Raw genomic sequence first — 16,808 nt, 5'->3', positions numbered from 1 at the left:
TTGACCTTAGATTTCGTCGGTAACCTTAGTTACGAGAAAATACACTTTATTGTTCCCTTGGGGCATTATGTTGGACCCCAGGTGCTACATACAATCAGCTGCCGCTACAATAAAAATAAATAAGGACAATAAGCTTGACAAAACTGAGCATAAAATCCATAAGTACGCAGATGAGCAAATATATGGAAGCAGATACCAGCCGACGCATACCCATGACACACGATAAAATAAAAATGTAGTTTTAAAAAGCAATAATGAGTCACAGTCACAATGAGGAAAAATAAATCCAGTAAAAATTAATAAAAGATAAAATATTAAAGATATGCTAAATGAGAAGATATGGTACAGCCGAAAGAAACATTATTCAAATTTTAATACGAGTTTTTAAATTTCCCCAAATAATTTTCTACTTCTAAGCTTTGAGAAAAAAAAAAAAAATCATAGGCCGTCATTACTTTGAAAATAGTGACCGGAAGTCCAGTGATTTACCCGCTGTCTTCGTGCAGTGAGAATCTGCTGATCGCCACAGTCAGCAGCAGAGGCGCACGCTGTTATATTATCATGGCTCACTTTAAATATTGGAGAATCGTGTCTACACTCATTTAAGATCAGAGCCTGATGCCAAAAGCGTTGACGTGTTTGGGGAGAAACAGACGAGCCTTACCGCCACTGAGCATTTTTTAATCGACTGACATTAAATTTGGAACTGCAATGGTCATCAAGGTTTACATCGCCTCCTCCACTGCCTCCGTCGCGGTGAGTGTTTGGAAATGTGTTTTGGCGGGGTTGCATGGGCCTACACTGTCTGTATATAAAGGATACCTATATAAAAACTTAGTGCCAGTATAGAGACTGAATGGTGTTCATTCTCATTATGTAACTAGGCTGTGAGTGAGCCTGTTGGACTGTTCTCAGGCACTGAAAGTAATCAGCATCACTCAGACGTGCTGCCAGGGGAGTTACTCATTGATTAAGATACACATTTTGGATGTGCAGGATAGACTTATTTTCCCCTTGGTTAAATATACATAATAATTATTTTTAAGCCTTTTAAAATTGGAAATTGCATTTTTAAAGTTAATTCAGCTCCTCCTAATAACACTTTATTGAGCAGTCAACTGAATCAGTTCATAAGGATGTGATGGACATTACACAGTCTAATGAAAAGATAAAAATGACAATTAACCTGTTTGATGTCAACAAAATTTCTCACAGCAATGAGGATCCCACAATAGGATACAACGTGAGTAAAGCAGTGCTACTCCGGCAAAGATCAGAGCTGCTCTTTGACTTCAAAGCTCTTTTTTGAAAGCAACATCAGAAGCAGGTACAGGTGCACCTGTTCTTTTTTCAGAACTATTTCTTTTATTGTGAGCAGGCACACAACACTGATTTGTGTCAGTGTAGGTGGTTAGAAGGTCACTTGTTGGGCCTCTTTTGTGCTTGACTTAACATGACTTAAATAAATGACTTCTTTTTTTCCTGATTTTTTTTATATAGGAAAAAGTAGTTGTTTTGGACTGATAATTATTCAGAAAAGACACTGACAATGTAAGATTGCTTCAATAATTGATTGAAACTTGGTTCATGGAAAATATGGCACATAAGCAATACAGATATCTTGGTGCTGAAGCCTAACTATTCATACTTGACCATTCTTGAAAACATTTCTTGTTATACATTATTTTATTAACAGCATGATTTCTGATTTCTGTTATTGTTTACACAGATACACAACAAAAAAAGGGTTTAACATTTTAGAGTTTACTCTTACTCCCAAAGTGTAATTTTAACTCCATTGTAAGTGAAATGGTCTTCAGTGTGGGAGTTTTTTGACAGTATTGCTTACTTCACTGTTAGTCTAAGGCTGGATGCACACTGCAGAATTTTAAGTCCAATTCGAGGCCAGATTTGCCTCCCCAGACGATTGTAGGGGTGTATCCTGAGTGAAGGCTCTACGCAAGCATTTTTTGCTTCAAAATAATCCTCTAGTGTGTGGTGCCAACATGATTATTTTACTGGCTAAAATCACATCGTAGCCTCCCAGACCTGGAATTGTAAATACCCAACATCCTTGATACTTCGATTCTAGGTCGTAATACCTCTGACAGAATACCCACAACAACCAATGAGGGCAAGAAGACTGCGTAGCTGGTTATTATATAGACTTACTTTCACAGCACACAAACAGAAACATAACTGAAACATCCTTCTGGCCAAGATTTCACCCTGATTCTTTCACTTGTTTTATGTTTTTCTTTTTTGTGCTGCACCTGTAGCATATGCCAGGACAGCTTATTGTCAAGGGACAATCCAGAGTCATCGATAGACATCCGTGGTTTTTTGTTTGTTTGTTTGTTTTTACATCTGAAGTCACGTGATCATGCAAGGTTGTTTGCAGGTTGATTGGTGTGTGTTCTCAAGTGGTCTGAGGGTCAGACTGAATTGTCTGGAAGCTCAGAGGAAATTATGTAAAATTGTCCTTATGTCTGTGGTCTCCCACATTTTTTAATTTTTTTCAGATTTAAAAATGGACGAGTGTGTGTCCAGCCTGTAGAGAGTCAATTGAGCTAATCTATGCTCACTATCATCCCAAATCTGAGGGGGCAGAGTTTTCCCATCATGACCTTGGGTAGAGTTTTTGTGTTTTAGATGTTTTTTTGTATTTATCTGTGTTATGATGTTTTAGATGTTGTAGAATGATCACTGCTGGGATTCCTTTGCTTTTGTTTCTGATGGATTAGTTTTCCAGTAAGTTAGTGATGACCCGCCTATGGCAGAGTATGAACATTGGATGGTGTGCAGGTCATTTTCTGAGGGTATATCCTTCCTCTGCACTTGTATTTCTAATCTATCTTAGCAATTTCATGTTCATGACCTTGCCACTGGTGTACAATTCCAACCTTTAGGAAGTATGATAAGTGCAATGTCAATAATCAAAATCGTAAATACTTTAAATTTACACCCTAAACAAAAGGAAAGTACATAGTTTGGGTTAAAAGTATACTTCACTATGTAAAAGACACTGTGAGTGTTAAAATGAGACCTACATATGAACACTCTTCAAGTGTTAATTTAACTCAGAACTTGTGAAATTTATATAAATTTGAAAAAAGTGTTTAAATTAACACTATGGTAGTTGAATTAACACTGATAATTTTGCTGTGTAGGCAAAGTTGGAACTATCCCTACAATTACAGGATATTTAATGTGATTGATTGCAGACTGCAACCATGCACTGCTAGATTGTCAAGAGGATTATTAAGGAAGAACCAATGACAACAAAATAAACTTTTAAAATAATTTTGAGAATCATTATGGATTTTTTAAGTATTCATATTTGTGCACTTTATCAGTGAGTACTAGAAAAGGGATATCAGCACATCCCCTCTTGCAGCCCTATACTCCCACTGTTCTCTTGGAAACACATGAACTAAAAGTGAAAAGTCTGTGCTCTTATTGAGCATGAGCAGAAAATGATCACACAACACTCCTACATGAATGCTCAAAGTCTTAGGTAACGGCACAAATGAGTACTTTATTTTATTAAGCTCTAGAAGAGGGCAGCACAATCTTTGAGCGTTTACATAGCAGTTATTTTTAACCCTGTGACACATACATTCAAAACTCACGCACTCTCTCTCTCACAAACACAAGAGGCACAGTGCTCACGCTTGAACTGGCCAACCATTTGAGTCAGCTGTGCGAGAGTGGAGCTCATGTGAATGTGATTCACCCTGAATGCTTTCAATTGAGTTACAAGTGATTGAATAAATAAGAAAGGTGATGCTGGAGCCTTCAGCTGATTTAAAGTTGAGTCCATGTGTAAAAATAACAGGAGATGGAGAGGCAGTGTGAAATAAAGTGTTTGACTGAGCTTTGAGTGGGAAAATAGACTCCAGAGGAGATTAATCATCTAAAGACTCCAGTGTCCTATAAAAATGAGCAGTTCACAGCCTAACAACAGCAGATTAGTGGGGCGGAAATCATCAACACAGAATGGATGAAGTTCAAATTAGGTTATGCCCCCACCCCTTCATAGTTATGTAGGTTCAAGCCCTTTAGATTTTACATCTCATTGTTTTCCAAACTTGTAATGCCCTGGTAATCATCATGAGTTGTCTCTAAAGTAGTCAATAAAACTTGTTAGATAATCTGATCTGGGAGACTGTAGCATACGGGTGCCTGCGCTACCAACCAAGGCAAACCAACAACCCTTCTTTTGACATGGAAAACAAATCACGCTGGAATAGTTGGTAGTGGTTGTATTGGAATAGCATAACAGCCTTTTGTTGCTCCAACAAACCATAATTTGGCATTGTTTTTGTCCCCAGGTCAAGTATAATTTGTTTACTCCTCTGTCACAAGTTCTCTCCTTCCCCTTTGTCCATCCCTGTCTGAGACTAAAGGATTAACCTCAAATTAATCCCTACATTTTGGAAAGTGCTCAAACGATGCGTCATATACTGTAATGAGTGTTTGTATTGTCTCTAATCCAACATGTGCACACACACAAAATCTGAACTCATCCATCCCCCGACACGCACTCTGGCTCACCCTTACTTGGGGCACCTCCTACATTATTTAGACTCGCACCGCCTGCCTGTCAGCTCAGAGGAAGGTCGTATCATTTATAGTATATTGGAGAGCAGCAGCGTGGCACACAGCACAGACTCTTACAGTGATTCTAGATAGAGTTTAAACCTTGCACAAGGCTGTTTTCAATGCAGTATCCTTGAAAGCCATTTATAAGAGTCCACACATAGACACACAACCAGAAAAATAACTGTTAAAATGACTAAACATTATTTTTACTGTCACTGAAGAACAATCCCCCACTGTATTTAAAATGAAACAATAGCTCCTTTGTGGCCTCCTGTGGCATCATTAAAAATGGACATGCATTGTTTACTTACAAGCCATCATTACATCTGAATCATTTCAATTAAATGATAAAGTTAAAGGCAGAATTCATAGAAGCTGGATTTTCAGTCATAGTTTACAAATGATAGCAGTCAAAGCTCATCTTTGTAATAGTCATAATTAGTTCCAAATATTTCAAAGAGGAAATTGTTTTGTATGTTAAAGCAGGCTACAAATATGTTTTTAATTTTTTTTTGTTGCTGTGCAAATTATTTCAGACTATGATAACTGTCCTCCCACTGGTGTTATAGTCCCTTAAAAATCTGTTTTACAGAGAATAGAGTGACAGTTGTTCCAGGACTAAGGCTTGTGGACTCTCTTCATGACCTTTCCAACCGTGGGAGTTTTCATGGTTCTAAAATTAGCCTTTGGCATTTTTTTTTTTCTCAGCATTTAAAGACACTGTCATGCACACATGAGATTCCCAGGGCATGTTGCATCCATTAGATAGAGAACAAAGTGCGAAAGAAAATACAAAACTTCATGATCAGCAACTGTAGAGATGCATCAATTATAAAATCAGCAAAATTATTCTTAAAATGAAAACATAGCCAATTGCAATACTGATATATTTCTTCTTTGTAGTTCATGTCTACTTTTTGAATTATCTCTGTGATTTGATGTTTTAGAATTAGAGCTGTTGTTATCAATACATTAACTGTGATTTATATTGGTCCATCAAATTCAATTGCATGCTTTATTGGCTTATCATACAACAAACCTTATTTACAGATTTTGTTATTACTTTACAGGGACTTTAAGGTCCACCACAATTAATTGCATGCTTTATTGTCTCTTTCAACGGACTTTGGTTAAGCCACTGCAGCATCTCGCTGCAGTCTGAGTGATGATAAACTACTCCTTAATGTTTTATTTTGCTTTTAAAAAACCCACAGACAGCATGGACGAGTTAGAGTTAAAAGTCATCTGCACTTTGTGTTGTAAATCATTTACCTTTTTTCTGCACACTTACTTATTTACAGTCCATATCAAGTCCTTTTCCCTGTAATAACATAATCTTCAACCTAAATGAAGTTCCGTATTTTCCTTCAAAAATAGTGGATTAATTGTGAGTAACTACTGAAATTCTGAGATTAACTGCAATTGCAAAATTTCAGTGGTTGACTGACCTTATTTAAACTGATGCTATGATCCCTCTTTGGGAAATGTAACAATCACAATTCTTGAAGAAAACTCCCTTCCAGGGTTCCTACATGCTTCTAAAAGCAAATTTAAGACTTTTAAAGGCCTGAACGGAGGAATAGTAATACCAGTAGTGTATGCATGATAAACTACCTGAAGTTTGAGGCGTGAGGTTTCTCTGTACTCCAGACCAGGACTGATTTAAAGAACTGTTAATGAAATGTGATGATTTCTGGCACATTTAATGTCTACATTCCATCAAAATACAGTATATTTATTTTTATATTTACCATGGCACATTTTTGGTGTTGCTGCAGTTAAAAAGCAGGAAATATCTGTTAAAATAAGGGTGGGCTACAAGGATTTTTAAGTTGGCAACCTGGTAGCCCAGAGGTTAGAGCACTTGACTAGTGTTTAACAACAGTACTGAGTTTATTAAATCACAGTGAGTCAGACAAAATCAGAGAGGAGTCTGGAGTCCTCCTTTAGCAAATTTAGAACATTCAGAACTGAATTTCCTGATTTATGGAGAATATTTATGCACCATTTGATCATTAAAATCATATAAGGTTGGCTAGAAAAAAAGATTCTCTGCATTTAAAGATTATTTAAGACTTTTCAAGGATCTTCAGGAATCCTGTCTTTCACATCAGAACAAATCAGAGTTTGTTTAACATGTGACTTTGACTGCCAGATAAGAATTTCCCTCTCTGACCTGCCTGTGAAGTGTACTAACTTGCCTTTAAATGGATATGACACATCTGCTACCGGCATACCAGTGCAGAACTGTTACATGGCTGCATCCCTGCTTTAAATGATAAACATTACAGTAGTAAACAAAAGATTCATCAACAGGTAATTACTTAAGACTTAAATCTCATCTACTGTAATGATGTGATTAACAGCTGTGGCATTCTGTGCTGATAAAAGTACATTAGCCTTTAGATTTCACACCTAAGCTCCTTCACTAATCAATAATCCTTCTTAATGTCACAACTACACCGGGTAGTCACTCCACAGAGAATACATACAGCTCACTATACATGTGAGAGTGAAAGAGACACCCTGCTCTGGTTCAGTGGGTGTCATCTTACAGTGTAATATTACAGGAGAGTATTAAAGACCCTTATTGGCTAAGTACAGGGCACAAACATGGGATGTGACATATATACAAACAGCGAATACATGTATTAAAGAAATACGTGGCAACCTGAAGATGATATGACGTTGCAAAGTCCTTGTATTTTTTCACTTTTCCAAATAAACCCTCCTTCACCATTTTACTTTTTCCTCCTTTTCAGGTGAAAAAGCACCAGCAGGCTATCGTGGGTTTCCTCGAGGCCAATCGAATCAGCTTCCAGGAAGTAGACATCACCATGCTGGAGGAGCAGAGGCTGTGGATGTACCAAAACATCCCCAAAGACAAGAGGCCAGAGAAAGGCAACCCCCTGCCTCCACAGATCTTCAATGAGGACCACTACTGTGGGGTAAGATGACTTAATGAATCTCAGGCCTTGTAAAGTACCAACAGGTAGATCTGTGCTCTAGAGTCAGTGTGGTTTGAGACCAATTTTGTGAGTTTCATTGGTCTGATTGTAAAGTAAGGCGGAGCAACATATAATACTGAATGAGTTTGTTCAGTCACAGCTTGCCAGTTTATGTCCTCCACTGAGTTTGCATGCTCCTCTGTAATCCTGTCCTAATCCAGTTTCATGGATGGGGCAGATTATCTGCTCTTCCTGCCGTCACTCTCACTGGCCAAGGTAATCCAACATTGCTCCCCAATGTCACTGGCATTGAATTATATTTAAAGCAACAGTATTTGGCAAGGATGTTTACTTCCATCCTTTAAACTTGTACAGATTATGTAACATCCTCTTTTTCCTTCTTTTTTTCTTCCTCTCTCAGGACTATGAAGACTTCTTCCAGTCAAAGGAGAATAACACTGTGTTTGCATTCCTCGGGCTCAACTCCAGACCCTCAGTTAAAGTAAGGGAGAGAAGAGATGAGCTGTGGCATTGTTACACAGTAAATGCATTCTCAGAAAATAACAGAAACACACAACAACCTCTGATTTCTTTGTATAAATTCATAAAGCCACAAAGTATCCTGTCAGCCCATACTTCCTAAAACTCTAAACCTGTCATCATCTTGTCCCTCTGCTGGATCAGCAGCTCTAGTTTCTGAGGGCTTCATTTAAAACATTTAAAGATACAGTACGTAGAATGTACACATTGAAAATCTATATTAATTTAAAAGATGACCATTCCTATGTTATGTATTTTTTTTAATTGAGGTATTACAGCATCTCAAATATTTCCCAAAATTTTCAAAGACAAAGAAATACTTAATTTTTGCAATAGTAACGTCCTCTATTCAAAACAAGATGTAAACAGCTGGGATGGGCAAGACAGTCTGACTGCAGACCGCTCATCTTTGAAGGCCACTCTCACAGACTGTTCAGCTGAGATGCCATATACTTATAGCTCAAAACAGAAATACACAAGAAAATTTTCTAAATAAAATCTGATTAAACTTCCATTCAGGTTTAGGGTAAGAGTTAAGGTAACAGTTAGGATACCAAAGTTAAAAGTCATAAACCTGCCCAGCGAAACCTAATTACAAAACATTTAATAAAACTAAGTTAACAGTCTGGTTTAAGGAAAAAAGCTCATCCTTCATGAAAACATTCTAACACAACAATACTATCTACATAGCTCCATTAACTGCATGAGCTACGTAGATAAAATAGCTACATAGCTGAGCTAACCTCCTAAAGCAGCTAAGTAATCTCTATAGCAACATTCTCTATACAACTACATTAGCTTTTGCTATGTTTGCTTTTAGCACTAGCATTTAGTGAGTAACATGTCCCTTTTGGCAGGTTGGTACCGGACAGAACAGACTTCAGCAATGGAGATAAAAAGTCTATAGAGCTCAACAGTGCAGTCCAGGAAGTAAAAATCCCATTACTTTTCTCCGTAGCAGATTTCATTACTAGCCATACTGTCAGAAATATCCATGGTAGACTTACCACAAGCAACCTGAGTGTGAAACAACAGTAGAAGTTCCTGTAAAAGACAAAAGTTTGTAAGATACCAACCTCTTTTAAGAAAACATAGCTATTCGTGATCTGCGCCAAAAATAATACAGTACCCACAATCCTAGCGTGTTGGGGCAACTTCTTTGGTTAGTTGGGTTTTCAGTCACCATGGAAATGTCTACCGCTATTGATGATGACAGTATATGCCATCCATAGTATGAACCATTACATACATAAACTAGGATATATTATAACATTATCATCATAAACACTACTATAAAGATAAATGTAGGAAAACGTACACAAAGGGCTTGAAAGCTTGGAAAACTATCCTTATAAAAAGAAACCGATTCACAATGGATTGTGGGATAAGTAGTTTTTTCATCTTCATAAAGAAGGATGTACAGTCTTGTAACGTTTCCTTTAACTTCAAATGCCATTTTTGGGACAGATCAAATGTTTGATTGTCATGGGTATTATGGTGCAGTAGCTGGTCCGCTTAGTTCATGCATTAAAAATGGTTAAATGTCTACAGAGGATTTGAATGGCAAATTTGCTTCCAGAACCAGAACCTCCAAGAGTTGGGCAGGTACTGTTGAGCTCTTCTGATAGAAACAGTGCAGCGTCACCCCCTCCCCAGAGTGACCACGCCCCCATTTGCGTGAAAACTAGTCCTGTATTTGAATGGCAGTAGATTAGGAAACACTGGTAGTAAACTGATCCAAAGCTATTGCGTTTTGAGTGTCAGATAATTAAAAAGCCATAATTTACCACATTTTTTTTTTATCCTCGGTTGACAAAAGACTGTGAAAGAAGAGCTCTGTGTCATGGTTAAAATACACACATAAGGTATGTGATTACGGTTTATGACATCTTCTGTCACAAGATGGGGCTGTTTGTCCAGACTGACTGAGACACTCATGCACCTCAAACTTTGTTGCTTTTATAATTTCAAGATGCCAGTCATTATTCTTAAATGTTGTGTTTTTATGCATAGCCCTCCTTTTGGATTTGGACTCTCAATAACAGTCAAACTGTATGCTTTTTTGTAAGCTATTAAGTTGTGAATGACTTAATAGATGAGGGGGGGCTGGCATTGTTTGGGCAGTGTACCTGGATGGGTTGAACCTATCAATTTTGGCTTTGTGAGGCAACAAAACCAGTGCATTCTGGGATGCTGAAGTCTTTGACGCCTTTGGGCAGAAGGGAATAAAATAATCCCTTTTCCAGAATTTCTGTAGATTTGTAACCGGATATCAATATTTTGTACCTTTCTTTTGTATTGATAGTCCAGTTTTATGATAAAGCTATCACCTCTGTGGCAATTTCCCCTGTAAGGATTTTTTTGTGATGTGTAACAACAGTACTGTACAAATCTGACTTGATGAGTGGTGGGTGTGGTTCCTTGACCAACTATGAAAATAGTTTACAGTATACAGAATATATAAAGTATGTAGTCAGTATACAGTGGTCCTTTGATGATCATCCAATTGCAAAACATCATAGGATGTTTTCATTCATCACCAATAAGTATCATTAGATTTTCCTCCAGTCAAATCCATTTTCTCTCTTTCTGCTACAGTATGATTGGATAACTAGGTTAGAAAAGATCTGATCATGTGTAAGCCAGCTGGAAATGCCAAACAGATTTGCTTTATAATGATCATGTCTTTCATAAATGTACTTGAATGTTACTACTAAGCAAAAAGAACAATATTACTTACAATGTGTTCAATCTTTTTTGTCTTTTCTCCCCATATCTCCAGGACTCTGAGTCATAGCCCCGGATCAAACTACTGCTAAAAAATGTCCAGGGAACCTTAAAACGTTTCAACAAAACCACTTCCTGTGTTCCTTCTGCTACCATATCAGCACGTTGCCAAACTACAGATGCCACCCTTTACCCTCCTCTGACTTGTAATATCATTTAACCACCATCCACGTCTCCAACAGTGTGTGATCACTAAGAGAAGTGGCTTAATCAGAGAAGACTGACCTAGTTTTGTTTCTTTCTTCTGTGTGTCACACTACAGTCAGTAGCATAACTTCTGTGCAGATTAAAACACATGTAGCAGCTTTTGCATTAATTGATATAGCTCAAACCCTAATGCAGCACAAGTCACCTGAATACACACCTGCAGTATCCTGTGTGTGCATGCCTTAGCGTGTCTCAATCAGCAGCTGTTACTGAAGGCTGTGTTAAAGAAGGGGCCTGAAATGAAGCACTTGAAAGCTAAACAACATGAAGCCTAGCCTTATTGCCTGGCTTTATTTATGTATGTATTTGTATGTTTATATGTGTTGTCAGGTGCTTTCCCAGAGGAGACAGTGACACTGCAGCTTACCACAAAGCCGATGAGACCAAAAGCTAAAAATCCTAAAACACGAGGGGTAAAAATATCACCAGCATGCATTACATTTGACACTGCCGACACAAAGTTAAACCAAACCTTGTTTTTTATATTCCTACTGTCAAACTCAACCTCAATCAAAGGTCAAAGTTGGTGTTACTTCGCATGTTTTTCATTGTCTATTAATCTACAGAAAATACCAAAATGCTTGTTTGTCTCTGCTCTTCTCTGTCTTGGAAATATGTAAATCTAAACTGATTTCACATCTAAAACCCAAGCAATTTCCTTGAAGAGGTATACACCGTAGGTTTTTAGCATGCTGCACAAACAGGACTAAATGCAGCATTTGCAGGGACTATTTTAAGCCGTGGATTAATCCACATTTGATGGAGCAGCAGGACTGTGTATGCAGGATTGACTCAAAATAAACAACATAGCCTGGGTTTCTAATAATGAAAAAAAAAAACATCCAGTGCATCATTGTTGGTCCTCTGATAGAATATGTAGAAAACATGAAAATTGTACATTAATGCTCGCTTTATCCTCTGACCAACAACACTAAAGCGCAGCTGCAGTCAGGGTCACACAAGCACACTTCCCATATTATTAATATAACTAGAATTGATAGGTAATTGCTCTAAGATAATCTAGTGGCAAAGCTTCCCTGCTTCTCCAGATATACAGACCTCTTCTTCACACAATGTCCAAATATCTTAGAAGTACACAGATGCTTAAGCAAGTTTAAGATGACTCAAAATCCTGTAGCCTATTCTTTGTCTTCTTTCCTAAGAACCAGCAAATTTCTCTGTGTATCTCTAATCATTATGAACTTATCATGGGTGGTTCATATGTTTTTGTTTACGCATAATACAGGATACAAATAAGCTGACAGACCCACACTTTCCATTCCTCCCTTAAGCTCGTGCCATTGTGTAAAAGGATGTCATTTTCACATATCATGTTGGGAACATCACATTTTATGTGCTTCTGTTGCTGTTGACTTTTACCACATTCCTATCCTGCTGAGTTGTATCCTCATTTATTGTGAAATCATGTGATGTGTATGTTGCAATTTTTGTCAATGGACCCACCATGCCCGTTGGACCACAGATGACTAAATGTACTTTGTTACGCCACTTTGCCTGTGACCCCTTTCTGGTTAATTATGGTGTTTTTTCTTGAAAATTGCTCTGAAACACTTTATTTAACAGAACAGAGCAGATTAAAGCATTTTGTTCATAGCCTCATGTTTCTGCTTATAATTTTCATTATAAATTTATAAACTGCTGATCAATCTTGAAGGCATGTCAACAAATAGGCTGGATTTTGTGTGACAAGGTTTCTGTGTTACCAATACTGTGGGTAAACAGTGCCTGTAAAAAGTATTCATCCCCTTGTATCTTTGACCTTTTTATTGATTTTTTTATAATCAGTCATGGTTGACATAATTTTACTTTTGCGACAAAAAGAAAAAAAAAAACTCTCAAATGTCAAAGTGAAAAAAGATTTCTACAAAGTAATGCCAGTTAAACAAAAATATGTCATGTAAAATAAGTAACTGCGTAAATACACACCCCTTTTAAAGTGACTGACCTAAGGTCCAACTGGTGCTAGTCTCACATTTAGTGAAATGGGGATCACCTGAGTGCAGAGAATGTGCCTCAAGTGATAGTAGTTTAAAGAAACCTGTGTCTGGATGGTCCAGTCACTGGAGGGTTATGTATTCCTGGCTATTATTACACCATGAAGACAAAAGAACACTCCAAGCAGATGAGAGAAAAAGGTTATTGAAAAGTATAAGTCAGGGGATGGATACAAAAAAAAAATCCCAAGGCACTGAACCAGTGTTAATTTTGACAGCTATTTTTGATTTTAGCCTTCGTCTAAGTCTTTAGATTTAATGCATACAGTTTTCGTCACATTTTAGTCATTTCTAGTTTTAGTCTAGTTTTAGTTGACGAAAACTCAATAACATTTTAATTTAGTTTTAGTCCATAAAGTTCTCACATTCTAGTCTTAACTTTTAGTACAAGTATTTGTTCTCTTGCCTGAATCTGGTACCAAACCATGGTAGTATGTTCTATGCATGCTGCCAAACCTGGGATCCCTTCTTTCTACAGCTGAGAGGCAGTATAGCTACAGATGCATTGTATTTTGACAGATTTACCTAAAGTGGAGAAATATCATGGATTTTGAATATCTGACAAAAAGTAAACTTACTTTTAGTCATTAAAGACCTTTTTTAGTGAGTCATTTAGTTTTTGTCAATGAAATTAACACTGCACTAAACATCCCCTAGAGTTCAGTTAAATCCATTATTAAGAAATGGATGGAATATGACTTGCATAAATATGCCTGGATCAGGCCGCCTTTAAAAACTTAGTGACCATGCAACAAGGAGACAAGTGAGAGACCACCAAGACACCTGTGACTACTCTAAAGGAGTTACAAGCTTTCACACCTCTGTACGCAGTGTGAGTTATCAGGTAGCAAATCATTTTCAGGAAGCACTGAGGTATAGTAATTCCTCTCAAAACGTTAAGGATTCATTCTTGGTCTTCTTCCCAAAGTGCATATAAATCCCTGTTGATATATTGAATAAACAAGAGTCTGACTCTGTGACAGAAGCAATACTGGATGATACAGAGAGCCCCTACCCTCCAATACCTGTACTACAAAATAAATTACCTTATTTTTTCACTGCTGCTTTCTTCTAAGGGTGTGGAATTGATATGAATGTTGCTTTCTTGGTCAACATATGGAATCTCTACCTTTAAACAAGCTGACTCACCTTAACATCAGCCCACCTTGCTACTTTTATTGAGTTGTTTGCGTCCAAGAAAATCAGAGAAACTAATTTTTAATAATTCTGCTTCATTTGCTGTTTTATTGAATTTTTTTTTTTTAGAAAAAGTTTCCACTGAAGTAATCGGGGAGACACTGGTTGCCACCATTTTCACAGCTAAATTAAGGCTATAATCTAAGCTAACAGGGTGATTTTGACCTTAGTTCAGTCATTTGACATTTAATGTGAACGTTTTTTTTCTTGTCTTCTGACAGTGCGTACTACTCCATGACTATTTAAGAGAGAGAGAAACTTCAATTTATGAGGATTAAGTCACTGGATCAGTACACTTACTGGCGTATGCCATTTCCATGTACTGCAATTTAGACTGCTTCAGAGGCATTATATCTAAAGTACAGGAACAAATCTACTCTCATACTTACAGTCAGGAAGTCATAGTTGATAAATACCACTAAACTTCTGGATCTTTTTTAAGTGATTGCGAAAATTGTGAAAAATCATTTGCACATCACGCATGCACTTGGAGTGCATGCCTACAACTGGGCCCAACTGACAGGTATGTGCTTCCATTGTAGCAGATTTCATTTCAAGCTATCATTTACCAAGGTCAAAGTATATCAAGAATTATAGAAGCTTTGGTATACTGATACAAACACTTGTGGTTAGTGGTCAATATTGGCCTAGTTAAGACCAGTGAAGGAATAAATTAGTTGCCTCAAGCTCCAAGGTGCCTTAATATATAGTCAACAGGAGGTACCAGTATATGGTTTAAAATTACTTTCAATTTTTAATATGTGTATATTTAATATAAACTGAGGTCCATAAGTGAATAAAATAGCATTAAAATAGATTTTGATTACCCAAAGAAAGTGTCAGGGAAGACTCTCAGTCCCAGAAGCAAAATCCAAGCTCTTCAAGAAAATTATGAGTTAGTTAAGTAGATTCCTAGACAAACTGAAACAATGAATTTGGTTACTATCATGCAGTACATAAAACTGAAGGATATGATCTAATAGAATGGGTATGTCACAAGTTGTGACCATAAATTTATTTCTACAGGCTACACCCGGACATTTTATTTATGTATTTATATACACACATACACTTGTGTAAAACACAAGGATGCAAGGCATCTGAACAAACTGGTGAAAAAAGCTGGCTCTGTGGTCAGAATCAAGTTGAACTCATTGGAGGATGAGGTGGAGAGATGCACAATGAAGAAGGTGGAGGCCAATCTGGGGAACATGGATCATCCATTTCATATCTCCCTAAATGACCAAAGACACAACGGTGGTGGACAGCTCCTCTCTCTTCGCTGCAGGACAGAAAGATTCAGAAGATCTTTCATACCATCAGCAATAAGACTATATAATTCGACCATAAACAGATGAGACTCCAGATAAATGAATTTACCTTCCGGGATAAATAAAGTTATTGTATTGTATTGTATTGTACTGTATTATAAAAAAAATATCTAGATAGGCTGATTTTGAGTTATGGTGCTCCTCTAAGAAGAATACGAAGTTAGTAAGTAATGTTAGGTATTTGTGTTTATTTTTGTATTTCAGACCAGGGTATTTCCTGTAGTTCTCTGGCTTTGTTATCTGAAAAGACATAGCCTACTGCAGAATATTTGTTCACTCACTATTTCTTCCAGCTAATGTGAAATTATTACATTTCAGTCGAGGTCACTTAAATCAGCTCTATTGTATTTCTTTTAGTGAAGCCAGTGGCTGTTTCACATAAAAGATCATTTTGAAGGTTGATTGTGCCTCTAAAGGGTGCTTATACTCAATGACTGTAATTTGAAAAAGGGCTAATATCAAAGCTAATTTCATCATGTAGGGAATGAACAAATATTATGTGTTTATCCTGTGTGCTCCCTCATAATGTCCCCTTGCCCTGTACGAGTTGTAACTGCTGTTTCCCATCAGAGATGTTCATGTGTAATGATTTACCCAGACGTCAATATGTGTTTAACCTGCTGTCCTCTCCAAACCTCACTCTCCCAAATACAGTCATCAGAAAAGGCTGAGGTTAGTGGGTCTATTATATTCTTTTAAGGGTCAAGGGCACTGGTCCCCAACCTTTGTGGCTTTATAGTATGACAAAACTGTTCGTCGCCATCTTGTTACAGGTTGTGAGTTGAAGGGATATGTTATATTGTTACTAAGCTAACACAAAGTGCCTTGATAACATTTTATACTAATGCGCTTATTTTGCAGGTTATGTTGTGTATTTTATACTAATGCGCTTGTTTGCAGGTTATGTTGTGTTGAGCACATTGTGAAGGTTTAAAACTCCTCAGAGACGCTAGATCAATCAGTACAAAGGAATGAAAATGACTCACACATGAAGGTTCATGCTTTGCAGCACACATAAGCTTTTTTACTACATAATGAAGTTTGTGAAAAAGGAGAAGTAGTTTCAGTGGAGTCAGATAGCATATTGAAATATGTAGGGGCAGGATGTTCTGTGTCTTCAAGATGGTGAAGTCACTCAGGGCGGAGTGACTGATTTGCCCAGAGATGAAAGAATGTTG

At 37.3% G+C, this 16,808-nt stretch overlaps 1 protein-coding gene across 1 annotated transcript; it reads left to right on the top strand.

Annotated features, from left to right (window-relative positions):
• The first annotated feature begins 525 nt into the window (after positions 1-525).
• sh3bgrl2 (SH3 domain binding glutamate-rich protein like 2) lies at positions 526-12,682 on the top strand. Its single transcript, XM_041804684.1, has 4 exons — positions 526-756; positions 7,368-7,553; positions 7,975-8,055; positions 10,876-12,682. Exons 1-4 carry the CDS (start codon positions 712-714, stop codon positions 10,888-10,890), a joined length of 327 nt encoding a protein of 108 aa, XP_041660618.1. The 5' UTR covers positions 526-711; the 3' UTR covers positions 10,891-12,682.
• The last annotated feature ends 4,126 nt before the right edge of the window (positions 12,683-16,808 follow it).

This window comes from Cheilinus undulatus, linkage group 14, assembly GCF_018320785.1.
Source record: "Cheilinus undulatus linkage group 14, ASM1832078v1, whole genome shotgun sequence".
NCBI lineage: Eukaryota > Metazoa > Chordata > Actinopteri > Labriformes > Labridae > Cheilinus > Cheilinus undulatus.
This window is presented reverse-complemented; position numbering and strand designations above follow the sequence as displayed.

What these genes read in the sequence shown, in the direction of transcription:
- sh3bgrl2 (XM_041804684.1), top strand. Translation starts at nt 712, where the DNA reads ATGGTCATCAAGGTTTACATCGCCTCCTCCACTGCCTCCGTCGCG. An exon ending in CCTCCACTGCCTCCGTCGCG is followed by an intron (nt 757 to 7,367) that starts GTGAGTGTTTGG and finishes CCTCCTTTTCAG; the next exon opens with GTGAAAAAGCACCAGCAGGC. An exon ending in ATGAGGACCACTACTGTGGG is followed by an intron (nt 7,554 to 7,974) that starts GTAAGATGACTT and finishes TTCCTCTCTCAG; the next exon opens with GACTATGAAGACTTCTTCCA.